The sequence below is a fragment of the Hoplias malabaricus genome, unplaced genomic scaffold (assembly GCF_029633855.1).
Source record: "Hoplias malabaricus isolate fHopMal1 unplaced genomic scaffold, fHopMal1.hap1 H_3, whole genome shotgun sequence".
NCBI lineage: Eukaryota > Metazoa > Chordata > Actinopteri > Characiformes > Erythrinidae > Hoplias > Hoplias malabaricus.
The window spans coordinates 549,019-576,911 of NW_027101326.1; the positions used below are offsets into that span (position 1 = coordinate 549,019).

The 27,893-nt window shown below is 40.4% G+C and overlaps 1 protein-coding gene across 4 annotated transcripts in view; it reads right to left on the reverse strand.

The window, feature by feature from the left end:
- LOC136686046 (glutamate receptor ionotropic, kainate 5-like) overlaps positions 1-27,893 on the reverse strand; it is a 105,349-nt gene that overhangs the window by 73,113 nt on the left and 4,343 nt on the right. For 2 of the 4 annotated variants that reach the window (XM_066659526.1, XM_066659525.1), the window contains exons 2-7: positions 27,645-27,809; positions 23,523-23,620; positions 22,466-22,631; positions 10,237-10,415; positions 8,375-8,428; positions 3,734-3,895 (exon numbers count right to left, since the gene is read on the reverse strand). In XM_066659526.1, coding sequence (XP_066515623.1) covers positions 3,734-3,895; positions 8,375-8,428; positions 10,237-10,415; positions 22,466-22,631; positions 23,523-23,620; positions 27,645-27,809 — 824 coding nt within the window. The remainder of the gene's footprint in view (positions 1-3,733; positions 3,896-8,374; positions 8,429-10,236; positions 10,416-22,465; positions 22,632-23,522; positions 23,621-27,644; positions 27,810-27,893) is intronic. The other 2 variants (XM_066659524.1, XM_066659523.1) reach the window with 1 other exon arrangement.

The following is a 27,893-nucleotide window of genomic DNA, read 5'->3' on the forward strand; positions in this document are numbered from 1 at the left end:
ATTTTTAGTATAGCTGCTGTACAAAAGAATTATTCTTTATATCTCAAGAATTATTGAAATAATATACTTACACGTTTATGACTATCACTGGGAAATATACTTTACCTAGCTTTACCTTTTCCAGTTAAAATGAAATACTGAGAAATAATGAGTACATGGACTTAGCATTCAGATTGTTAGCATTGTGTGATTGTACTGGGTAAAATTGAAATAACAAAAGTATCTTAAAAGCATGCTGTTAGACTCCAATGATGCATACAGCTTGCCCGACCTCCCAATGGTTGCTACAAAAGAACATATGTGGGTGGAGCATGGGTAGGTCAGTTAGTGCAGCTTCATATACTGATTCAATTGTTGGACTGATGTTTCAGTTTCTGTGTGTTGTACATAACACAATTGATTTCATAACTGAAGCACAATATAATGTGGCTGTGGCTTTGATACAGCCACTTGACTTATATGTACGCAATACCTGAGTAGGGCTAAATGAGTATAAATAAAGTGCATTCCTTTCCTGTGAAAATGAACTCAGTTAGATTTCACAAGGTGATGACTACATGGTTTAAATTTGCATAATAGATGCTACAGGTGTTTTGTCACCATGGAAATATTCCAAGAGCTCTTCTATAAATACATTTCGCTGGTATTATCAACCAACCCTGAAGATTTTCTGTTCATTTTTGTAACGAGATTCAAAAATGAGTTGAATCTTGCACAATTCTAACTCTGTAAGCTCTAACAGCCAGAGAGAAGTGTACAGAGGCACAGACACAAAGGAGAATTAATCGAGAGGAGAAGACATTAGTCGAGGTGGAGAAGCAGAGGGAGGGATAAAGCAAGTGAAAGAGAGAGAGAGAGGGGGGTGAGAGAAAAGGCATTGGTGAATTACTGAAAATAACTCTTCACGCTTGTAAGGCCCTGCAGCAGTCGCTCTCCTCCAGACTTATGGAACAATTCAGATTTATCAAAGAGACTGACAAAATAAAACAATATCTGCTGTGTTTTTTCAAGCATTACTACAGTCCTGTAGGCATGCAACATCTACAGGGCATGCTTTTGGGAAAGGAAAATTGAGATGGAAAATTATATTTCAAACATATTGCATGTAATTATGATCATTCTTTTAGTGATATACACATATCTCTCAGTATGTCACTCTTTCTGGGTGAGAAGAATGGCCCTCCCTCTCCCTCCATCATGCGGTTTCATGCTAGCCTGTGCAGACATCTGTTAACAGTCTGGTAACTGTTCAGTCAGTGTTAGGGTTGCAGAATTCCAGGAATTTTCAAAGTTGGGAAATTTACCATGGGAATGAATGCATAATTAATGGGGAAAAATGGGAAATACTGGTAAATAAGAAAAGCTCAATGGGCAATTTCATATAAGAGACTAGTTTACTAAGGCTAGCAGGTTAGCAAGAGGTTAGCTTACCGAGGCCAGCATAGGCTTACTATGTATATTTTTTGCTTCAACAGGTTTCTGTAACCAATGATTATTAGAATCATTGGGTGCAAGGCAGGAACACACCTTGCAAGGGGGCGCCAGTCTTCACAGGGCGACACACACACAAGGACACTTTTTAAGTCGCCAATCCACCTACCAACGTGTATTTTTGGACTGTGGGAGGAAACCAGAGCACTCGGAAGAAGTGAGAGAGAGAAAGCCTAGCATACCAGACCAAGACACTTTGTTTTTTTTTTCTGTGATTTACTGACACTGGGGCTTTGTAAACACATTAGACCCTTGAAGCTCACTAACAGAATGGAGAGCTAGCAAATAGAGAGGGGGAAAAAAGGTGTTGTGAATGTCACCTTTAACACTGATTAGTGTGAAGACGGCCATGTTTCTGAATGTACAGATTCATTTCTAATGTTAATATTATTCCTGCTTACTGGTGGCTAAGACACAACACAACTTTCTTACTTTTGCAATATTTACTTAATCAGCAGCTCCTTATTCACAGTTTGACAGGTGGATTAATTAATTAGTGTCCCAAACCACATCCTCCTGCACTTTACATCAACCATTACATTATGGCCACATCCTTGTTTCTACACTCATTGTCCCTTCTCTCAGCTCCACTTTGTAGTTCTACAATTACAGACTGGAGTCCATCTGTTGCTCTGTATATGCTGTTTGCCCCTACACTCAGTTCTTAAATGGACAGGACTACCACAGAGCAGGTATGATTTGGGTGGTGGAGAGTGCTGCAGTGACACTGACGTGGTGGTGGTGTGTTAGTGAGTGTTGTGCTGGTGCGAGTGGATCAGACACAGCAGTGCTGCTGGAGTTTTTAAAGCAACTCAGTGCCACTGCTGGACGGAGAATCGTCCACCGACCAAAAATATTCAGCTAACAGCGTCCACTGATGAAGGACTAGAGCACGACAGCAACAGATGCGCTACTATCTCTGATTTTACATCTACAAGGTGGACCAATGAGGTACACTCTCAGAAAAACTCACTGCGGTGGTACCCTCAAGGGCACATATTTAGTACGGGAACATCACTGTACCTTATTGTAGCAGAACTGATACATGAAATAAAATGTGCATTTATCTGTCATTGTACAATGTACAACAAAATGTGTCTTCCGCATTTAACCCATCTGTGGCAGTGAACACAAACACACACTAGTGCACTAGGGGCTGTGAACACACACCCAGAGCGGCGGGCAGCCATCCCCGGCACCCAGGGAGCAGTTGTGGGTTTGGTGCCTTTTTCAAGGGCATCTCAGCCATGAATTGATGGAGAAGAACAGTGCTATTTCTTCACACCCACCATCCCCAATTGTCCTGCCAGTTGTGGGAATTGAACCAGCAACAGTTCAGTCTGAAGCCTCTTCTCTAACCATTATCCCACAGCTGCCTGAATTGTAGTTTGTAGAGAGTTCTATAATGAAATATTACAAATAATCACATCTTCTGAAGAAGAGAATTTAATGTACTTTTAAGGAATACAGCAACACTTAAAAACCACTGTTGTACCTTTAAAGGTCCGTTTACACTGTTTGTACCTTTAGTGACCAATAATGTACTGCTACCATACCTTTTCTCTGAGCGTGTAGGTCTGTCTGACAGAGTGGACAGTGTTTGAAAACTCCAGCAGCATTGCTATGTCTGATCCACTCATAACAGCACAACACACACTAACACACACCCTCCACGTCAGTGTCACTGCAGCGCTGAGAATGATCTACCACCCAAATCATACCTGCTCTGTGGGGGTCCTGTGGAGGTCCTGACGACTGAAGAACATGGACTGTATTCTGTAATTATAAAACTACAAAGTGCTCCTGTGTGGTCAGTGGAACTCAGAGAATGGATAGTGAATGTGAAGGTGTTCATAATGTTCAGTGTATATTTCTTTAACTTCCTGTGATTGGTCGAAAAAGCCCAGACCATCCCAAAAAACCAAAGAGAAGAGTCTGAAAGTCCAGACCAAATATGGCAGATGTGAATGTACCCTTAAAAAGCAGTGCAGGAGTGGCCAGCTCACCTAGCAAAAGCCTGTGCTACTGTTTTATGATGTTTTCCCTGCCCCACTGTGCTTTAGCTTCAAAATGTGTTAACCTACTTAACATGCAAATAGAATACAATACTGTCTATGTTCCAGTAAGTTGTGTGCTGCCCCGGAACAGGGGGCTTATGTTCACTGCACGTCCCTAGTGTATTGCTGTGTGTGTGTGTGTGTGTGTGCTTGTTTGTCTGTGTGCATGCATGCATGAGGCTCACAGCTGGACCAGGGTACGGGCTCAGGTCACACCCCTCTCTCCAAGACAGATTGAGGCTCCTGATGAACTCCAGGTAGAAGGGATGACTGCTGTTCAACATGGAGAATCCAACGATGTTGGACTGGTCATCTACGACATCATCCAACCTCAGCAGAGGGAAGTCCTAGTAAGAGGAGGTTACGTTTATTATGTTTCGTTAAAATGCATGACTACAAATTGCCAGGTTGTACCGGCACATGAGGCCCTAGACTGAAACAGCCTGTGACTCTTTTGGAACACAGCCTTATATTTCTATTGTTGTCTTTAAATTTTGACATCATTTGAAAACGTCAGATGCAGTTTACACCATGTTAAATTTTCATAACGAAAAGATTATTAGAAATTTTCCAAAATAGTTCTCTCATAACACTATTTAAACGGAATTTTTAAGCCCTATTCAGATTGGGATAAGATTATAATCAAAAAGTGGAACATTGATCACAAAAAACAACAAACTTTAAAATATTTTACTAACCACCTCAATCAAAGTTTTACCATTCTGTTCTCAAAAAGAGAATTTTAATGTTGGAAAGTACTCTCTAATTTCATTAATACCAAACAAATCCAGTGCTCTTACTAAGGTAGTGTTAAAGGCTAAGCACCAGCTCTATGAAAGTGTAATGCAAAATGAGGAAAAGGTGTGTTGTTTTTGGCTGCAATCATTCAATGTACAGTGGGACATCTGTGAACAAATGGCCCAAAGATCCCAAAATATCCAGAAAATGGACTAAATTTGTCCACTTTAAACGGGCACTTTGGAAAGGACCATCCGCTCACTCCGTTATCTGTAGCTCATTTCACTGGCGCTTTTCCAACAATATGGGCATGTAAGGACACCAACGAAAGGTGTTCAAGAGCCTCTGTAACATGGAGGTAAACAGGGTAAGGACACTCACTTCGCCTGTTTTAGTTGGTGTTAGTTAACGTTAGCTTGACTCGCTAAACTCGGTGGCTCAGATTATACTCGGCTACGTAGCTGCATTACGGAGGTTTATAGTGTCGGATGAATTCGAGTTCGACTTCGATCACATTTACAAGAATAACGGTACCTCTACATTTGAGTTTAGCTTATTGCTAGGCTATTGTCATGAATAATGTTGGTTATTTAGCTAGATACTGTCATAACAGTCAGTCATAACGGTGTTTTACCGCGGCGTTGTTCAGCTGTTGTCCACCAGTGACGTCACGGTCGCGTTCAAGAATTTCCGTAGAGAGCTCGGGTTTTTCCGTCAATTTAATAAAATTGTCAGTTTTAAAGCAAATTAAGCTGCTATTTTAATTCATACTTATATCTGTCAGTAACTACAATAATGTGGAATATTCATGGAGGTCCATTAAGTGGTGCTTAGCCTTTAAAGACTCCCACCTTCATGGAAATAATAGTTTTTTTAAGTGGTCAACTTTGATCATTTATTAAAATTAGATGTTGTCATTTGCATATGAAAGACTTCAAGCAATCAAGTAATATATTTTGGTAACACTATTTGGGTAGTCTTTTGTAGACACTCTACATACAGTCAACAATCATCTATAGACTGTCAACAACCTGTCAGTTGAGTGTCATGGCCCAGCTTTTCAATTGAGTTTCATGGATGAGAAAAGAGCCCTTTCTGCTGGAGCACAATTTTTCTTCATTCATCGATATTTAAAAACAAAAAATTACCCTCTTTGTCATCAATTCCCCCCAAAAGTATGTTGATATCTGACGGGCATTTATTAGAGTTATTGTGAGAATTCTGCTCGGAATTGTCTTTTTGTACAAAGCATAAAACATAGCCTTGACTGCTCCTGACTGACAAATTGTTGACAGTTTGCAGTGGAATTAAACATTGAACTTCAGTTAATAAGAAGAGTATTGTTATACTCTTAACCCTATATCATATACTCTAACTCTTTTTTTTAGTAACTACACTACACTAACAATACTAACTTAATATTTGTGATCATCAGCATAAACGTAGCCAAAAAAATGTGTTGACATGAAGAGAAATTTAAAATATGATCTTTCACTTTTTTAAAATCATTTTAAATACACTTGGCAAGGTTATACGTGTTCAGCCAATGTTTTCTATACCACACATGTGCTTTGTGCTTAATTCACACATCATGTATGTCCATCCTGCAGATGTTTTCTATTAGTTTCCTGTTCCCATGGATACCAATCCAGCTCAATCTTAAATACTGTGAGTGACAGACTAGCTAATTAGCATGCTTTCCCTAACATTCACTCATTTCTGATAACACGGAGGCCCTAATTTCTGATAACAGTGCAAATGAACATTCTCAGCTACAGCGGGGCACATTCATCCAGAAACGAAATTAAATATCAACAAAAATTAAAACATTAAAAGAATGTATAAAATACACCAAATAAATCTATCAAAGGTCTACTGTGGAGTACAGGCCACAGAACATGTCACAAATATAGAGAATGGACATCCAAGGCAACAGTCACGCCCTGACCTCGTCATGTCTGTTTTCCTGGGCCATGTGCTCTTCTACATGGTTCTGTTTATCATTGTTCTTGTCCCGCCTTAGTTCCACCTCCTCGTCAGTGTGTCCATCTATGTCTCCTTTGCAACCCTGCCCCCTCATTACGTGTCTCAGGTGTCCTTGTGTGTATATAAACCCGTGTCTGTGCCTGTTTGTTGGACATTCGTTTTGCTTTCTCCAGTCGGTCTGTTTCGTCTGTTGCTTGATCCCCATCCTTGTGCCTGTTTGGTTTGTCTATTTGTATTTCTCTTGTCTCAAGTCTGTTTGTGTCTTATCCCAGTCTAGGTCTGTATGTATCTGTCTCTCTAGTTTAGGTTTCTCTGTCAAGGTTAGTATTTTTCAGCTCTCTCTGTCGGTTTAGTTCCCTCTGTCTAGGTTTAGTCTGTTTCTCTCTCTCTGTCCAGGTCTTTCTTTATCTAAGTTTCCTGTCCAATTTATCCAAGTCTGTCTTTGTATTGTTATCTTTTGTTTAAATAAAAGTCACTGTGTTGTAGCGTGTGCGTCTGCCTCCGTCAGTCCGCCTGGTCCTGACAGCAATAACTGTGTTAATAAAGGAAACATACAAAAATATAAAAGCAAACAATGCTATACTAATTCTAAATATACTAAACATTTCCAATTAATTTTTAAAAATGATCATATTTTTATATTGCTACACTGAGACATATTTAGAACCTGGTGCCTAGGCTCTTGGCCACGAATAGATGTTATGAATCACTAGTCTGTTCTTTGTCATAATGTTTTTTTTTTTAGCACATACTGTATTAATACATATGTGCTGACTGGTACAGTAGATATAAGGTGTAGATACATTCTCATTTTCAACCAGCAGTACAATAATTAAATAACTATATATATTTTTTACTAAAACGTTACTACAAATTTTCAAACTTTCAGCCCAAACATTTTTGTGGACCAAAAGTGTATTATAATCCGTGCAAGTGGGTCATAAACTTTGAGTATTTAAGTTCAAGGAGAGACATTAAAATGCCCAAGTGATAAGTGAGCCATAAGACATAAAAAGAGGATTGTTATCCTGTTGGATAAGCTATTCTTACCCCACTACTGTGCCTTGTTAGCAGTAGGTGTTAGCGTTAGCCTTAATTGCAGGCTAACAGCTTCAGGCATGTCAGATTGAGCACAGGTTCTCCACTGTTACAAGCTCAAAGACTCTTGAATTTGTGCTTCAGCTGATTTATATAAACATATAGTGTTGTAATTATGCTACTTGTTTTTTATGTGAGATAGTGTGCTAAAAATAACACAGTGTGGAGAAAGTGTGGGTTTTGTACTGTGGGAAGCCACTGGAGAATATCCACTTTGCATAATCTTGCATAATTTATAGATCTTCAAATCCTCCATGATTTAAAATCTGTAAGTGCCATTTTAGTGAATGGCTGGGAATATTTTAATACACAAAAATGCTTAGAAAAAAAAAAAAATATATATATATATATGTAGATATTCAAAGGTTAGATGTGTTTAATCAACGATTTCTTCAAAAAGAAGTTATTTTGATCACTGGACACTACATTTTTTAATTTATTGCTTTTAAATAATGAAGCAGTACTTCTTAAAGAGAAATTGCGAAGACAAACAGACAGCATTTACAGCTTGGTATGACTTCCCACATTTTTAAAAACTAAGGCCTTTATCAGGCTGGTGGAAGTGCCCCTTCAGCACTGAACTTGGACCAGCTTCTGAGCTGTAGTCTTAAATGTCATCCCTTATATAAGAAATAACAAAAAACTGGTCACAAATCAGCAAAGGGCAACTTCTGCTGCTGACAGAAATCCTCCAAGGGCAAAGTGTTGCTGCTAACAGCGTCACCAACATTATACAATTCTCCTTGTGGTGCTTGTGTAAAACCACTCAGCTCCTCATTGAAGAATATATGACCTAAAAATATGAGCTATGAATCTAAGCAGTAGGAAGTCGCCTCAAACAAGGGCATATCCCGCTTTGGCCATGATGATGATAAATGGCAGGGACCCATCACGCATTTCTGATGAGACGATTGGACAATGGCCAGCCTCACTCTGGTTCCCTACTGGAGAATCATGGGTAGGGAGTCATTGGGTGAAGGGGGAAAGTAGGCGTGACATCTTACCATTGTGGTCAGGATGTACTTGTAGAAAGCTGACGTCATGCCAAGTTCCGATGCCTAGAGCAAGGGGGTATAAACAGAGGCAAACAGGAAAGAAAAAGATCAGTCCTTTTTTAAAAAAAAAAAACATCTTCAAATTTCATAATGGCAAATTATAAAAACCCTATAATAAATGTTTTCAAATCCAGACCTTTGATCCAGGTTCCAGGCTTAGATTTTAAAATGGACGGGTAGTATGATACTATATCTGGCCAGGTATCCATGGATTGCAGCTGACTTCACTGTGTAGCTGCCATATTTGGTGCTTACTTATTACTCACACAACTCCAATAAAAACTGATGTTTAAATAGTTTCTTTCAGCACTACAGGGGTTAGACAATGAAAGTGAAACACCTGTCATTTCAGTGTGGGAGGTTTCAGGGCTAAATTGGAGCAGAGCCTGGTGGACAATTTTCATTAACTCCACACTGCACCAATACACACAGCGAGACTGGTGAAAGACTGGTTTGATGAACATGAAAGTGAAGTTGAACATCTCCCATGGCCTGCACAGTCACCAGATCTAAATATTATTGAGCCACTTTGGGGTGTTTTGGAGGAGGGAGTCAGGAAACGTTTTCCTCCACCAGCATCACGTAGAGACCTGGCCACTATCCTGCAAGAAGAATGGCTTCAAATCCCTCTGACCACTGTGCAGGACTTGTGTATGTCATTCCCAAGACCAACTGACGCTGTATCGGCCGCAAAAGGAGGCCCTACACCACACTAATAAATTACTGTGGTCTACAACCAGGTGTTTCACTTTCATTGTCCAACCCCTGTGTATTCCTCATTTGTAAACAGAGTTCTGTTCATCTTTGTCAGTCAGTAGAGAGGTGATCAGGCTGCATCCCAAAGAGTGCTATATTACAGTTCCCCCATCCCTTCCCTCGTCAGTGTTTCACTGAATTAAGCCCACAACACCTCCGGAAGCAGTGAAGTCTGGCCTCCAAGATACACCCTTCTCCAAACCAGCTTTACAGCCCTATCATACCCTTAAAAGTCAACAAAAGTAAAATCCCACTGGTCTGTTTGGTGACTAAGGCTGTACCTAGCCATGCTGGCACCATTAATGCATGCTCAGTACCCCACTCACCTGCCCTATCCTCCATGTACCTAAAACACCCCTTAGCTGCTCCACCTCTACAATGTCTTTGTCTGTATTCTCCTAATCCACAACCACTGACTAGACCTTTCAGCTGTTTCTGATAACTCCAGCACAGCTGCCCTTAACTCCGACTAGCAATTTTAAAATCCCGGCCTGGAACCTGGATTCTTCAGATTCGAAGATCACTACCCTGTGGGGGTCAACCATTTTGTAAACACCAGCTCTCTAAAATGAAATGAGAGGTATTAATAAGATGCTGTGCTGCAGTAAAATCTTCCATCTGCTGCTTTACACTAGAATTTTTTGTGAGAATTTGATTGCTCTCAACCACAAGGACCTCAGTGAGGCTAAGTAATGATGCTGTAAGATTTGTTTTGCAAGTCAAATAACATCATGACATTTGGAAATGTAATGCACAACTAATCAAGGCTCTTTACGATGCCATCCTGCCAAATGAATAATTATGAAAAGTGAGACTGGAATTAATTCAATTTCTAAATTGGTTTGATATTAACCGATACTGAAAGCGACGAGGGACAGAAACGGGAGCAATCATGCACCAGTGGTGAAGATGCTGAGGTGTACGTGTAGCATATTGAATCTGTCTCCACATAACTAATGACGTTTGTGTGTATGTGCACTTTCAGCATCTTAAGCAGAAGCACGGTGAAGCATGCCCTGATGTAAAGTGTTGAGTCAGCGTGTGTGTTTATGTACCTTCTTGAGTATGAGTATAGATACTGAGGCATTGGCATCGATGATAATTGTTGCTACTTTGTCGTCACGGATTTCCTTCAGCAAGGGGGTGGGGTCCAGGCTCTCATCCAGCATCCTCACTGAGAGTGTGTCCCTAGAGATGAGGAAATGTCGCACCAGCTCTTCCAGTCTCAGCAGACCTGAGGAGAGGAAGGAGCAAACTAGGGTCAATGCATGATGACAGTAATGTAAGGCCATTTCATCTAATTACTGTGGTCAACTGTGTCCCTGCGACCTTCCGAATGGAACCTCCACATTCATTATGTATCACTGTGGTAAGCAAGGCTCTCACAGAAACGGTCACTGGTCACTATCAGAACTAATATCTGTGTTTGACTGTATGCCAAAATATACCCCAAAAAATATAAGACACCTGAAAGTGTCGACACTGTCAAAACATTATCTCAAATAGACCATCCAATAGAAAGGTCTAAAATGACTTCAATTAAAATTAAGGATTTTAATCTTGGGGCGGCACGGTGGAGCAGCAGGTAGGTGTCGCAGTCACACAGCTCCAGGGACCTTGAGGCTGTGGGTTCGATTCCCACTTCGGGTGACCGTCTGTGAGGAGTGTGGTGTGTTCTCTCTGTGTCTGCGTGGGTTTCCTCCGGGTGACTGTCTGTGAGGAGTGTGGTGTGCTCTCTCTGTGTCTGTGTGGGTTTCCTCCGGGTGACTGTTTGTGAAGAGTGTGGTGTGTTCTCTCTGTGTCTGCGTGGGTTTCCTCCGGGTGACTGTCTGTGAGGAGTGTGGTGTGTTCTCTCTGTGTCTGCGTGGGTTTCCTCCGGGTGACCGTCTGTGAGGAGTGTGGTGTGTTCTCTCTGTGTCTGCGTGGGTTTCCTCCGGGTGAACGTCTGTGAGGAGTGTGGTATGTTCTCCCTGTGTCTGTGTGGGTTTCCTCCAGGTGCTCCGGTTTCCTCCCACAGTCCAAAAACACACGTTGGTAGGTGGATTGGCGACTCAAAAGTGTCCGTAGGTGTGAGTGTGTGAATGAATGTGTGAGTGTGTGTATTGCCCTGTGAAGGACTGGCGCCCCCTCCAGGATGTATTCCTGCCTTGCGCCCAATGATTCCATGTAGGCTCTGGACCCACCGCGACCCTGAACTGGATAAGGGTTACAGATAATGAATGAATGAATGAATGACCATCTTAAATCTTAACCAGCTTAGGGTATGTTTTCATTTAAATGTGATGGTTTAGCTGGACTAAAACATGATCAACCTGACCAAGCTAGACAACCAGTATGACCAGCAACATGACTAGCCCCACCAAGCATGACCTAAATCAAATGCAGCATACGCTATGCTAGTCAAGTCTCAACCAGCTAGCTTACCAATACAGGGTATGTTTTGCCTAAATGACCACCTTTCCAACCCCCTTGACCATCAAAGACCAGCTCAAGACATCTACAACCAGCTGGGATTCATCCTCAACTTTGCTGCAACATGGAAACATCTCTCACTGATCACTCACACTTTCAGACAAGGAGAACTACTTTTTTAAACTTAACTAGAGAAATAATTAAAGCAGAGAGTCGCAATAAAACATTCTACTCCAAAACGTCTGTTCCACTCTCAGAGCAGGACCAGCGTATTACCTGTAAACAAGGGACACAGACTGAGACAAAGGAATGTGTGTCCTGTGTTTGCAGTATTACACACTAAAACAAAACAAGATGATTACTGAATGAATAACTCACTCAGATTCAGACAGAAGAGCAGAGAATCGCATTAGAGACTGAAAAGCTAACAGCTTTCTATTACATCCTATAAAAATAATGCTAATGTGGCTAACTAGGGTTGGGCGGTATAAAGGTAATAACGTATACTGTGGTATTTCAAAATGACAACGTGTGGTGTGTCAACTTTCTGTTCTGTATAAATACAAAGCCCTATAGGGCTCACTGACTCGTGATGTCACAGTCTGAAAATGGGTGGGAAACAAAACACAAATTGTCTACACGTTTGGTGGTGTGTACTGTCGGGCTATGCTGAGCAGAACTGCACCGCACAAAAACTCTTCACACCCTTTTTCATCCTCATTATACTACACATTATATACTACACAGCTCTGATACAAAGAGGAGGTGGGCGTCTGTGCTTCTAGGTGTGCTGAAACTCTATCCAGCGCAGGGAAAGGAGATGTATATGACATCAATTGATCCGTCTTTCCCATCAGTTTGCATTAGTGCTGTGCTATAAATCCAAACCATAGGTCCCCAATTTGGCTCCAAACTCACTGCAAACCATGAATAACTGCACTGATGTCTTCTGTAATTGATCAGTCCATCCAAATCCACACTGGCTTCAGAACATCTTCAGAAGTTTACACACTGAACGACTACTGGATTAGGAACACCTCCATTGCATCTACACTGTCACTGTCCAATTGATCAGCTCCACGGGCCATACAGAACCACTCTGTAGTTCTACAGTTACAGCCTGTAGTCCACCTGTTCCTCTGCATACTTTCTCATCCCCATTTCAACCAGTTCTTCAATTGACAGGACCCCCACAGGACCCCACAGAGCACGTATGACTTGGCTGGTGGATCATTCTCAGTTGCAGTGACACTGACGTGGTGGTGATATGTTAGTGTATGTTACATTTGTACGAGTAGATCCGTAAACATTCAGTGCATATCTCATGAAGTTTACTCTCTCAGTCAGCAGTCGGCATGCAGTCACTGATTTGCTCACATTGCTTTCAGGTTGCTGAGGTCAAATTATGTGATTGAAAGTTTAAACTGTTAACGGTTCTTTTTTTTAAAACATTAATGTTTTTTTTTCTTTTACGAATCTCATCACAAAAATGTCCCCAGCGTAATGATCCTCATGCTTGCCTTTTGGAAAAAGAATTTAAATAAATTAAAAAAAAACCTTTATATCTCTCCACAGCTCCAGGAGTATTTAAAGCAATTAAAAGCAAATGTTGAAAGTGATGCTCACTCTGCAGCTTAACGATGATTTTCCTGTGCTCCAGCTCTCTCAGAAAACTCACTCAAGCTCTGAAACAGTCGTAACTACATATACGCTTTAATTTCACTTCAGTGACGCTTAGACAAGTCTTTTCAGTAATGAGCTGAAAGAATACAGAAAAAGCTACAGCTACAAAGCAGCTACATTTTATCCATGCAGAACATTTATATAAACTATATGTTCAAACCAGTGGCGGATGCTGGTCTTTCAAGGAGGGGAAGCTCAATTTCGGCCTACACCATAAAATGTGTCGGTTTATTTATATGTAAATTCTACCCTCTGTTCCTTTTCAAGAAAATGATCTGTGACTCTGTCGTACCAACAAGGCGTCTTTTCCAGGGACTTGACTAGTGTCCTCTCAATGGCCAGCAGAGCTAGGCTGCTTAAACGGCCTTGGCCCATGTGAAGTGTGTCCGCCTGAGCTCCCACGGATCTTTACACCAATTCGCTGATTCGCTCATTTCGCTGTCAATCAAAAAGGGATTCAGCTTCAGACAGATCATCCAATCATCATGCAGAAGCTGAGCGTCCGATGGGCAGGACAAATCCCAGCATTTATCCAATGACTCGTCTCGTTTCGCTGCTTCGCTATTGAACTCTGTTTAAAGCACAGTGAAGCTGTGGGAATGATTGAGAGGAAAGCCGTGTCTTTACCAGTGATACGAAGCTGATTCTGAACAAAAGTTGAGTGTGTTGTAGTGCATATTTATTCAGTGACATGTACACAACAGTATATATTTGATCACTTATTTTTTTTTACATTTTAGGGGAAGCTGAGCTTCACTTGCAGTCTTAGAGCAATCGCCTCTGGTTCAAACACAGACATCCAGTATAATGAGTGAATACTGTATACTGTACAGTACAAGCATAGAAAAGCATTAGCAGTAGAATGAGACCATTATAAGCAGCTGTACATGAGCATTAGCGCTCTATGTCCAATGCCAAGCATTGTCTACAGGGCTGTGAAACAGTGGACCTGTGTTCTCTGGTGTGATTGGACCTTGAAGGTTCATTGGTTCCGTAGTATCAATCTGCAGAAAAAAAACATACCCTCCTCTAAAAGTTACATAATGCCATTTCTGCAGTGCTAAGCCTGGAGTAACAACATTAAATGATCTATTCTCCTTATGACAAGTCAGTGGAACATCATAATGATGTTAAAGCTGTACTTTTAAGATAAAATATTAAGGTTCCTAGTGTTCCTTTTAAATGTGGAGTTACAGTTCTTTAATTCTTTAATGGCTGAATGCAATCAAATCCATTGCTATGTTCCAACATCTTTATTAAAGCTTTCCCAGAGGAGTAGAAGCTGTTATTACAGAAAAGGGGATGGCATTCCTACTATTAACCTTCATGCCCAGAGAAATTATAAGCTTGATGAGCAGGTATCCCCACACTGAGCAGGTCATATTTTTACTATGGTCAGTTACTACAAACCATGACTTGATCTCTGCCTCACTCCTGTAAATTAAAGTCCGTGGCTACTGATGCAAAGTGACTTTGAGTGCCAATAAAGGTGATTCTGTATGTGCATAACTTTGTGGGCGAAGCCACCACAAAATCCATATGGTGACTTTATTGAATTTGGACTGGAGTCAACGAAGCAGCACTGTGAATGCACAACTACAAACAGGAGGCGTGTATAAGAGCCTCTAGCATGTAAGCACAGTGATGTGAAAACAAACTACTGCAATTATTATTTAAGGATACTGATGAGGCACGGTGGTGCAGCAGGTAGGTGTCGCAGTCACACTGCCCCAGGGACCCGGAGGTTGTGGGTTCGATTTCCGCTCCGGGTGACTGTCTGTGAGGAGTGTGGTGTGTTCTCTGTGTCTGCGTGGGTTTCCTCCGGGTGACTGTCTGTGAAGAGTGTGGTGTGTTCTCTCTGTGTCTGCGTGGGTTTCCTCCGGGTGACTGTCTGTGAGGAGTGTGGTGTGTTCTCCCTGTGTCTGTGTGGGTTTCCTCCGGATGACTGTCTGTGAGGAGTGTGGTGTGTTCTCTCTGTGTCTGCGTGGGTTTCCTCCGGGTGACTGTCTGTGAGGAGTGTGGTGTGTTCTCTCTGTGTCTGTGTGGGTTTCCTCCGGATGACTGTCTGTGAGGAGTGTGGTGTGTTCTCTGTGTCTGCGTGGGTTTCCTCCGGGTGACTGTCTGTGAAGAGTGTGGTGTGTTCTCTCTGTGTCTGCGTGGGTTTCCTCCGGGTGACTGTCTGTGAGGAGTGTGGTGTGTTCTCTCTGTGTCTGTGTGGGTTTCCTCCGGATGACTGTCTGTGAGGACAGTGGTGTGTTCTCCCTGTATCTGCGTGCGCCCAGTGATTCCTGGGAAGGCTCCGGACCCACCATGACCCTGATCTCGATAAGCGATTACAGACAATGAATAAATGAATGTGTGAATCTGAAATCTAGTGCTATCTGAATATATACCTAGTAGCTTTATGACGTATGCAATTTACTACATAGAGAGTGAAGAGCTATTTAAATTTCAGCCAGAGCCAGACATGCTGTATAAAGTTTCCAAAAAGATTAGTTGTCCTCATCCACACGAGAACAGTGACAACAGTGTTTTTCAGTGAGACAGAAGGCCATAACGCAGACAAAAACCTTGATCCGTGTGGATGGGGCCGGAGACCAAATGTAAACAGAAAGCACGTATGAGACAGGAAAAGAGAATGTATGAAGGGAATCGTGACAAATGCTGATTTAACAGGAGGAAGTATAATGGCTATAATAATGGTTGTATATATAGAAGCTGGTTTAAGAAAGCTATGTAAATAAATAATGACAGCAATGAAAACAGTGTTGTTGGCATCAATACGTTCATACATTATTACACAGTTACAGTAACACAGGGATACCCTTTAAAACACTGAAGTGCAGTCTCAAATAACCACACAAATGTTTCCGCGCAGTAGCCTGCACACACTCGCACACTAAGTCCTGATTAATTGAGTGGAAAACAGTGGGATCAATAGAGACAGATGCCTAAGAAGCAGTAAACAGTAGTGCTCACTACATTACCGTCTCACGTAGCCGACCTTGGGCCTGTGCAGTGCAAGGAAGAGCAGCCTCATCAGTAAAGCCATAAAAGAGCGCTCAGAAGAAATGAGGGCAACTCATGTCCTGACAGGAGCTACATGGCTAATTTCACAAAGGCATGTTACTTTAATGCATCATCCACCACTGTGCAGTAATGCCTTACATGACGGGCCTTTTCCCAATGTGGCATCAATAACAGACAACAAGGTTAATGACTTTAATTCCAATGCAGAATCTACCTTAGGTGAGACTGCTGCAGGGAAAATGACACAGTAAAAAATATATATACAAAGGGTACAGGGGGAAACGAATAATGCCACCGAGGGGTAGCACGGCACTGGAAAAAAATTACCAAATATTCTTTAAAAATACCTCTTGGGAGAGTTCTTTCTACTTGTATTTTGACTATAAAACACTTTATATCGATTGTAGTATTCTTCTCTGCTGCTGAAGCGGATTGCTGCATAACACCGAATATTTGTAAAAAAAAACCAAAGCAATAAAAACCCACCCCCTGGATCCAATTTATATATTTTATATATATTTTCCAAAGATAGTTTATGACAACAACATCATGGGGTTAAACAGCTCCAACAAAACATGTTTCCACATTCAGTAAAAGCAGAGAACACAATAAGCATTACCATACTAAGACCATAATTATGGGTTTGCTCTGTATTTTAAGTTCTGCATTTAACAACACAGACCATTGTTAAACTTATTTCAGTATGAACCTTTCCCAAAAAGAAAACATCAGTCTAATTAAGAGTTTCGTTCCCCATCTCAAAGTCTCATTATCATCTCTATGGTGTTCCACAGGGACCAATTTTTGGTCCATTTTGTTTTCATAAATGCTTCTACTTAGTAAGATGCCTTACTATGGAAGGAGCTTGGATGACACACACAGTGTCTGTAATATCCATGTGATCAGAAGACCATGATAACTCTAATCCAGTGGTGTTCCAACATGGTGTGTTTACTTTATGAAAAAATATCATTTTATTTGAATTTATCTTTTAACCTGATCCAAGTAGCATGTTTAATAAATAAATAAATATATAAATAAGACCTGCCTGAGTTGAAATGGGTGAGTTAAACAGGGGTAATGCTACTTGGGATCCAGAGCCTAAATTATTACAGCTACTTGCTTGCTTCTTCACTCACTATTCATTAATCAGCTTCACTCAGCACTAAAGGTTCAGTTTATATATTTTAAGCTACAGACTGCATCTGTTTCTCTGCATTCTGTATGAACCCAATTTCAACCGTTTCTGCTGAGGACCCCCACAGAAGCACCGCAGAGCAGACATGATTTATTCTCAGCGCTGCAGTGACAGTGATATTGTGGTAATATGTTGCGCTGGTATGAGTGGATCAGAAACGGCAAAGCTGCTGAATTTCTTTACCGTGAATCTCGTCACTGCTGGACTGAGAACAGACCAGCAACTAAAAATATCCAGCCAAAAGTGTCTGGTAGCCAGTGTCCTGTGTCCACTGATGAAGGACTAGAGGACGACAAGCAAAAACTGTGTGGCAACAGATTGTCTACTTAACTACTGTCTCTGGCTTTACACCTACAACATGGAACAACAATGTATCTGTGTCTAACAGTGCAAACAGTGAGTGGATACAGTGTTTAAGAACTCCAGAAGCACTGCTGTGTCTGATCCACTCGATCCACCAGCACAATACACACTAACATGCCAACAACATAGAAACGTCACTGCAGCGCTAATAATGGTCCACCACTCAAATACTTCCTGTTCTGTAGTGGTCCTGACCATTGAAGAATAGGGTGAAGGCTAGCAAAGTATGCAGAGCAACAAACATACAGTCTGTAGAACTTCAAAGCGCAACTATATGGAAAATGGAGCTGATAAAATGGCGAGTGAGTGTAGAAACTATGAGGTGATTTTAATATGTTGGCTGATTTGGATGTGAAATAAATCACTGGTTGTGTACAGAATTGATTTTTAAAGTTATCTGCTGCTTTTCAAAGTATTATCTGATCTATGAGTGATTTAAAGTGTTATTTAAGTTTCTAAGCAAGTGCCAAGCAAGTCATTAGGCACAAGCTTGTTAAATACTCCATGAGTCAGCCACAAGAAAAGTGTAGAAGATGCCTATTATTTTCATACGCCCCAGCATTTTGGACTCTCTTCCTTTTCTAGAGAGCCTTTCTTAGGTGTTAAAAGGCTGCTCATGAATCACATTCACTTTAGAATTTAATTACCCTACTGCTGTTTTTTTATGTTCACAGTTACCTCTGTCGTTTTTCATTGACCTAGTTGGAGTTTCACAGATATGTTGTTTTGTTTTGTGTGGATTGGCACTATTGGGTAGGTTTAATAATACTTCATTTGAACGAGTTTTACTTTCTTGACTTCACTAGATTTAGTAAAATTTTGGAGACATTTCTTCTAATTAGTGACTTCCGGTGCTTTAAGCTGCACTCATTGCTAACATAGGTGCTAATCCCCATAGAAAAGCACTGAATCAATAGAATAGGATGCTCTGGAGCAGCTACATATTGTTCAACATAATCAATGCCAATCTCAGATAATGAAGTCTATAGCACCCAGGCACTGAGTAGGGTTTGTGATCCAGTACTGATAATCCACTCATAGTATCTGATCTCACTAATGTTTATGTGGTTGAATTAGTTAAATACAATCAAATCCTCAAAGCAATTTTCTAATATCCAATTTAAAGCCTTATCAGAAGGGTATAAGGCTATTACCGCAGCAGAGAAGAAGGGGGCAAACTATTAATTCCTTTGATTCTAAAGGCCAGGGCACACTCGCTACATTCAAGTTGTGTCGGTATCATCGGAAAAAACAAGGCCCCACGTGTACATCAGAGGTGAATGCTCTAAGACTGCAAGTGAAGCTCAGCTTCCCCTAAAATGTAAAAAAATAAGTGATCAAATATATACTGTTGTGTACATGTCATTGAATAAATATGCACTACAACGCGCTCAACTTTTGTTCAGAATCAGCTTCTTATCACTGGTAAAGACGCGGCTTTCCTCTCAATCATTCCCGCAGCTTCACAGTGCTTTAAACAGAGTTCAATAGTGAAGCAGCGAAGTGCAGCGAAACGAGACGAGTCATTGGATAAATGCTGGGCTTTGTCCCGCCCATCGGACGCTCAGCGTCTCTGGGGGTCTATGGGGCAGTGGCCCCGACGCTCAGCTTCTGCATGATGATTGGATGATCTGTCTGAGGCTGAATCCCTTTTTGATTGACAGCGAAATGAGCAAATCAGCGATCCTTTGGTGTAAAGATCCGTGGGAGCATAAAATTTTCATTGTGTTCTGACCTTCCCCTCCTTGAAAGACCAGCATCCGCCACTGATGTACACCCACTGAATTTGTATATGTAGAAATTTTCTATGCTGCAGGAACCGCCCAAATTGTGGTGAGTTGAGACTATTTTCAAAATGGTGGAACAGTATGTCAACAGTAAGATATCAAATAATAATCATTAATAACTCTTAATTCTAAGGTTAATGTCATTATTAAACATCTACAATGAACACATGTTGAACGCAACCAAGTGGGGGTGGGGCTTCAGAACATAAATGAACATGAACAAGCACGATTGTCCAGTTGGGGTGCCACGGATGTCTGTCTTTGTTTATGTTCGTCTGGAAATGTCGGATCTGCCATGTTGACTGTGTGTTTGTTCTTGTGTGATGCAGTTCAGGCAGTTGCCTTTGGAATAGACCTTCCCATGCGCAGCGGCACTTCCACTGAAACTCAGCTTTTGCGTCTATGGTTACCATAGCGACCAGTTCACTGAGTCCACGGTTTAGCTCGTTTTTCCTGGTCAATGTCTTTGATAATGGCATCATTTCGGCTAATAGAGAGAGAAGAACTCTTGGCAGATATGCGGGAAGAAAAAGAGCGTTTTATGATGTTTCACATCAGCAGTTCTCAAATCAGAACGCGTGATTTTTTTTTTTTTGGGGCGTCGGTGCCATACTGGGAACCAATTGTTGGGTTTTATAGCAGCACTGATGTATAACGAAAGCTAGATAAATGTACAGTACAGTACTGTGCAAAGAGATTATGAGATTTAAAAAGCTATTGATCTGAGCATTAAGTGTTTCTTTGCTAAAAATACAAACAAACAACAACTAACGCCTAACATTAGAAAACAAAATAACATTATTCCAGTAAGTGTGATATTCTGTGTTAGAATGAGGGGGTTCAACTTAAATCAAGGAGAATGTGAACAAACATTGTTCTTCAAACTCACTCACAACCTACAACTTTATAGAAAAAAAATTATATATATATATATTTCTTATTTGTTTTATATTATTTGTTTGTATTATTATTTGTATTTACTGTGATTATATACATTTTTATACAAGCACCACACTTACTGAGAAGGCATTAATTTAAATATATTAATAATTATCTTAGGTGCCCAAGACCTCTTCACAGTACTGTATCTCATACACACCTGTGCTGGAGAGACTCTCACAGCACTCGGAACCTCACTGGCTCTTTGTATCGTTCAAGACAAAGGTCGCACTATGCTGCATAATGAGGAGAAAAAAGCATGCTATATTCTGTTAGCCACATAAAAGTAGCTTATTCTAAAAGTTGTTTAAGAAAGGTGTTAAAGAAAATCTTGCGACAACTGACCCTTGCTGAAATGATCCTCAGTAGATGTTTATGTGGGGTTATGTCAGTTGTATGACTTATGATGGTATATGCAGGTGTCAAGTAGGCTTACGAATGCTTAATGCATAATGGTACTGAATGTAAAAATCATAGGAAATACATAGAAATACATATATAATCATCAATGTCCACTAAAAAAACAACGGTGTTGGGAAACTCTAATAGGCGTCTTGCCTGTGACGTAGATGGTGGACAACAACTCTAGAAGCTGCACTTAATTCAATGCAAAATGAGGAAAAGGCGTGTTGTTTTTGGCTGCAATCATTCAATGTACAGTGGGACATCTGTGAACAAATGGCCCAAAGATCCCAAAATATCCAGAAAATGGACTACGTTTGTCCACTTTAAACGGGCACTTTGGAAAGGACCATCCGCTCACTCCGTTATCTGTAGCTCATTTCACTGGCGCTTTTCCAACAATATGGGCATGTAAGGACACCAACGAAAGGTGTTCAAGAGCCTCTGTAACATGGAGGTAAACAGGGTAAGGACACTCACTTCGCCTGTTTTAGTTGGTGTTAGTTAACGTTAGCTTGACTCGCTAAACTCGGTGGCTCAGATTATACTCGGCTACGTAGCTGCATTACGGAGGTTTATAGTGTCGGATGAATTCGAGTTCGACTTCGATCACATTTACAAGAATAACGGTACCTCTACATTTGAGTTTAGCTTATTGCTAGGCTATTGTCATGAATAATGTTGGGTATTTAGCTAGATACTGTCATAACAGTCAGTCATAACGGTGTTTTACCGCGGCGTTGTTCAGCTGTTGTCCACCAGTGACGTCACGGTCGCGTTCGAGAATTTCTGTAGAGAGCTCGGGTTTTTCCGCCAATTTAATAAAATTGTCAGTTTTAAAGCAAATTAAGCAGCTATTTTCATTTTAATTCATACTTATATCTGTCAGTAACTACAATAATGTGGAATATTCATGGAGGTCCATTAAGTGGTGCTTAGCCTTTAAGAAGGTTTTTTCCTTTTCCGGTAAAGTCTCTGGAGATGCATGCTTTTTATTGGACATGTATATGTATAGTTATTATCCATGTTTATTCAATGCTGTTTTACATAAAGCTACTCAGACCACACTTGCCTTTGCCTTATATTAGTGCAGTGTCTACTGATGATTCTCATATATACACTAAACAGGCATAATATAATGACCACCTCCTTGTCGGATCATCTACAGCATGTCTTGATCTGTAACCATATTTTCTTTGGGGTCAGAAAAGTGTTATCATAAATATCATAAATGTACCCAATGAAATCATAGCCACCTTTTAACATACTTTGACTGAGAGAGAAAACAAGTTTCTACAAGATGTAGAAAAACACATGGAATACTGTCACTTCCAATGAAACACATGTAGTTTAGTTTATAACATCGTGTGAACACTACAGCAGTTTTTTCCTTCTCTTGTTACTATTTTTGGAGATACATGTTTTTCATTGGACATCAACGATATGTAGAAGACGGTAAAGCAAACTCACACTCAGCCTTGGCACAGATGAGGCTGGCTGTTGGGAAGTTAAAGGAGCGCAGAATGGCACCAATGGCCATGCTCAGGTCCTCATTGCTGGGATACAGCGTTACTGAGGCAAAGCGTAGGTACGGCAACCGGGGAGTCTCCTCAGGACCTATCTTTATATGAGGGATCTGGGGAGGGGATACAGAGAAAGAGGAGTAGAAGCAAGTGAGTAAGAGTGATGAATAGAAAGTGAAAAACAACGAGAAGAAGGTAAAGGAAACTATGAACGCTAAGTAAAAAGGAGGGAAATAATAAATTAAATAACCTTAAACATATACTCGATGGATTCGTTTGTTCCTCTTCTGCTACTCTTCGTACAGTTGAAAACAGAGAAGCAATAACCAAAAGAATGGGCTGCCCTGAAGCTGCCACTCATCAGACTTTGTTCACCATGACCAATGCCAAGCTTTTGATAGGGGTATAAAATCCACCCAGTGCTGGGCTGTGAAACACTGGACATGTGTTCTCTGGAGTGGAGGAGCTACATCCAATTTCTTAAATGAGTTGAAGTGACCTTGCTAATGTTTATGAGGCTGAATGTAATCAATTTTTTTAGAGACTCAGTCCTTTAGTAGCTTTAGAATTGATATTTCTGCTCAGAACGCTATTTATGCTCTTTAACTTGAGTCATTATATTAGTCTTTATTCACTACGTAGTTATGCGTTAACAATGATCTAACAACTGGTGATAGATTCACTGTAACACACTGATTACGGCAGCATAGTGTTTCCTTGTGTAAATGATGGTAATTTTGTCGACTGCTATCAAAATACATGATTGTAATTATGACGTAACTATCCAGACTATGTAAGCACACCTTTAATACACAGTTATTACATACATTTTAAAAAGGTATCTAATTCACATTTTGTGTGTGTGTGTGTGTATGTGTGTGTTTGTTTGTGTGTGTGTGTGTGTGTGTGTGTGTAAACCAATTACTAGCATTAAATTTGACTCCCAAAATGATGATAGTGTAAACCAAAACACATGCACGTAAACAAGCTTTCTTTTTCCTCACCTCTTTTTCCCCACATATATGACTCACAGTGGATCCAGAGGCCGGACTAGAGGCGGGGCCAATGACAGAAACCACGCCTTTTGGCAAGATCTGACACACTGAAATGAGAAAGAAACAGAATATAGGTTAAGCTTGAGAGAAACAGATAGGGTAAAAAGGAAAAGAGAGGGGGAGGGGATATGAGAGAGAGAGAGAGATGAGAGAGAGAGAGAGAAGAGAGAGAGTAAGAAAGGCCCACATCTTGGAGGCAGTCCAGTTCTGTCTGTGTTATGCTCCTAGATGATATATCAAATTAAGAGTCAATGTGAGGCTCTTTTTGATTAATTACATCAATAAGCACAGGGAAGATTTATGCTGGGTCCGGTGGAGATTGCTGCGCTTTTTCTGGGAAAGGAAAAAAAAGTGTGTATATGAATCTGTGTGTTATTATCTCCTTTGAGACAGAAGAATGCACGTGGCTACCATGAGTCCCATGAGGAGACATTAGCGTGCACTACAATAATGAAGCACATGCCATGACTCCCACATATCTCTGCCCTCCTACTATTCTAGCTGGGCAAACACAAGTGGAGGTCATTTAACTCAGCATTGTAAGACTTTGCCAAGATACCTACACACATTCCCCACTGCTTGCACATGCTGCGGCACCAGTAATCCCCGAGGGGTTAAATGTGCTTCTGTACAGAAAGTCTGTGTGGAATTCAGTGTAAAAAATATTTAGACTATCAGAAATAAGGTATTTCAAATTGAGGTATTCACATGATGCATACATAGGGACAACATTGCTTTATATCAATTGTCAAAAATCACTCGTTTTTTCAGTACAAGATGTACTGTATAATGTACCGTATACTCATTAAATCTTTTACCATTGGAGCCTGTTAATTTCCTTTTAAAATGCTGCCACTATTGTAAGGAACATGCATTTGATGAGCAGTAGAGCTGAGTATGTGGGGGTTGTGCCCATGAAAAGTTTGCCAAATCCTCTCTGCCAATGCCAAACAGCTTATTCTGCCGTTGACTCGTTTGGCGTTTGGTGGATTGGATGATTGAAGTTTGAAGAAACAAGAACATATTGGCAATTTAACTATTTATTTATTTAACAAATCAGCCCAAGCTGATCCCACAAGTGTTCAATGGGGTTGAGTTCAGGACGCTGGCATTCCATCCTCTCCACTCCCAAATTCTGGAGGTAGTCTCTGATAATCCCCGCTCTGTGGGGGCGAGCGTTGTCTTCTTGGAGGATAGAGTTCGGCCCCAGACTGTGGAGATAAGGGGTTGCCACTGGTGGCAGAATTTTATCTCTATATCTCTCTTGCCTTCAATGATGACAAGCCTTGTTTTTCCAGTGAAGGAGATGCTGCCCCACACCATCACACAAAATAAGCTGTTTGCCATTGGCAGAGAGGATTTGGCAAATTTTTCACGTAAAAAGCATGTATGTATGGAAATAAATAAAAACACTAAGAATAACTTGTTACTATTAAATTAAATGTTGTGTGTGTGAATGTAGTGATGATAAATGTAAGTATCTTTACAATATTAAAAGGAAAGGACAGCAAAGCGTACGATTGAAAGGACTAGTACACTCTTGGGCTCCCTCTAAACTTGATACAAGATGAGATACAGATGGAGATATACAGAGTCTGTATGACATCATACAACACATTTGCCCACAGCTGGGTTTGTAGATCCTGCACACCAAAGCTGGATGTTGCCAAAGCTGGTGCCCTATGTGGTCCCATAAATGCTTGAATGGTGATAAATCTGATGATGACTGATCAATATATCGTTGAGTGCATCCCAGAGGAATCTTTAGGAATCAACAATCTCTCACCAAAAGGTACACTACACAAATTAGCCTCTAAAAGCCAAATTTTCGCAATTTTGTGGCAAGACCCAGTGTCTAACCAGACCACACCTCTAATCATTTCCCTATCTGCCTGACACATTAATGCATGCCTATTCTGCAATAATTGGGGTGCACTGTATTTTTGTTAATGAGTCTATATTCCATGTCATTCAAGAGCAGTTGATTAAGAGCTATTTGAGTTTATGGACTGAACTTCACCACTGGTTACATGTTGTATTCACTACAGTTTGTGTTTACATAGTTTTTCAAACATAGCTTCTAGCCAAAGAGAACTAAACTCTGGAAAGTCATCTGTCAGCTCATGGGGTCTGTTTTAAAGCAGGTGCGGCACAAGTGTAATATAAGCTCATTGCTTTTTATTAGCAATAAAAACAAACCTATATCTGTTTTTATTCTCCTTGCTTCCTTGGTCATGACTTGGCACTGCATCCATAATATTGAGATCTGGATTCCTGGTATCTACCTAGATGGCCTTTGACTGTGCCAGTGTTTTGTGGTCATCGTCTTGTTAAATCATTTCATACCTCTTGGAATTTCAGCTGCTAACTCTGAAAAACTTCAGTTCCGTCAGCTTGCTTCACTGAATGCACTTTTGTTTTGGATTCAATAATAACAATCCTACACATTTAATTTATAACGTAATGTTCATTACTTCACACTTGTCAGTCACTAGGTCACAATTTATTACTTGTTTATGACAATTTATGCTCAGAGTAGTAAATATTATTTTATGACTTTAAGTTGTTGTGATTAAAGCTCACAGGTAGAAAATGTGGGAAATCAAGTTAAAGGCCTTTACATACCATTAAATTTACACTGTAAAAGAAAATCTGTAAAATGTACAGTAAAAAAAACGGCAGCTGTGGTTGCCAAAATTTCACCGTAAAATATACGGCCATATTTTTGCCAATGGTAAATTTTACATTTAAGAACTCTTTTGTTTACTATATTTAAAAAAAAAAACAGATAAACACCATAAAAACTCCATAGTGTTTACATAAAAATAACAAAGAAACATTGTTTTAACATGCAAATAGTGTGACGAATGAGAGAACGGAGACTGAGATATCCTCTTTTCAGCCCATGAAAGGAAGTATTCCTGAAAGGAGTAAATAAGGTTGCAGTATCTGGGTGCCAGACTCCAGCACTCGGAACAGAGGCTGACGGTGAACTTTCCTGACCAACACACATCTTGTCACAACATGCACAAAAACACACACACAACTACACAAAATAATCCCCCCAATGCAACCCAAAATCAAAAAGTCTCAAAGACAGAGAAAAGCAAAGAAACTCGGAAAATAACAGAAAATACTGAGCATCAAGGCATGCTGGGAGCTCCCTAATGAGACTCAGCTACTCCCAGTACCGCCCCCTAATGGTTTGTGCATTTTAACAGTAAAATAACGTAATATAATAAATGTTGTGTTTTTGGCTGATAAAAGTATTTCTACCTTTTTGAGTTTACAGTTTGACAGTTTTTCTTTGTAAAATTTACAGACATTTTTTACAGTGTTTGTTAGGTGACGTTTTATGCAGGTATTCCGTCACTCATAGAGAGTTGAGATACAAATATTACTATTTATATATCAGACATACTTTGTTGCCAGCATATGTTGCAAAAACAGAGGGTTGAGACTGTTTTGTGTGCGAAATACCACCAATCATACATGTGCCTGAAATAATTCATTATTTTCTTTAGAAATCACACTTTGTGTGTAATAGCCTTAAGTTTAAAACATATAACAGCAGTGGAATATGGCAGAAATACATCCTAAATCTAAAGATAAAAATTAGAGGGAAACTTCGTCAGTGACAAATAATGTAGCTAATGAAGAAGCTGGTGGATGCCATTCTCACTGTAGTAACATCAACCCAAAATCTGTAATCAGCCCCTGAAGATTTGATTCTCTGCATGCTACTAGAATAAATTCTTGTTCTGCAGAAAAAAATATATCCTTTATTTATTCTCCATATTTCCAAGATGGCTGACTACCACTGTAAAATGTGACTTTGTAGCATCTTATGTTTCAATTTGTAGCATCCTATCTTATAACATTATTTGAAAATGCCAGCTGCCAAGCAGTGTGTTAAAATGTCTGAACGATGAGGTCAGTAACACTCCAAAATCCTGTTTCACAATATTAACATTGAAGGTGCAGCATTGAAAGTGTTGGCCTTGCCTTGGCCATCTCCTTTTCAGAGATACGAGGTGTTTTAGTACTGCCATTGAGGATATGTGCACTCACTTGTATCAGTGGTTTCGTACTGCGAATCTCTCTGCAGCTCGAAGATGTCAACCTCTACACGGGCTCGTGCCGGACCCTCCATCAGACTGTTTATGTTCTCCCGAGCGAGCGCCAGGGCCAAGCGCTCTCCACGCCCACACGCTGACTGGTCATCCAGAATGGCCGCTGATTGAGAAACACAGTGGGATAAAACCCAATTACAGATCTAATGCCAAAAGTCTGCTTTTCACTCTAGTGCAGCTAATGTCA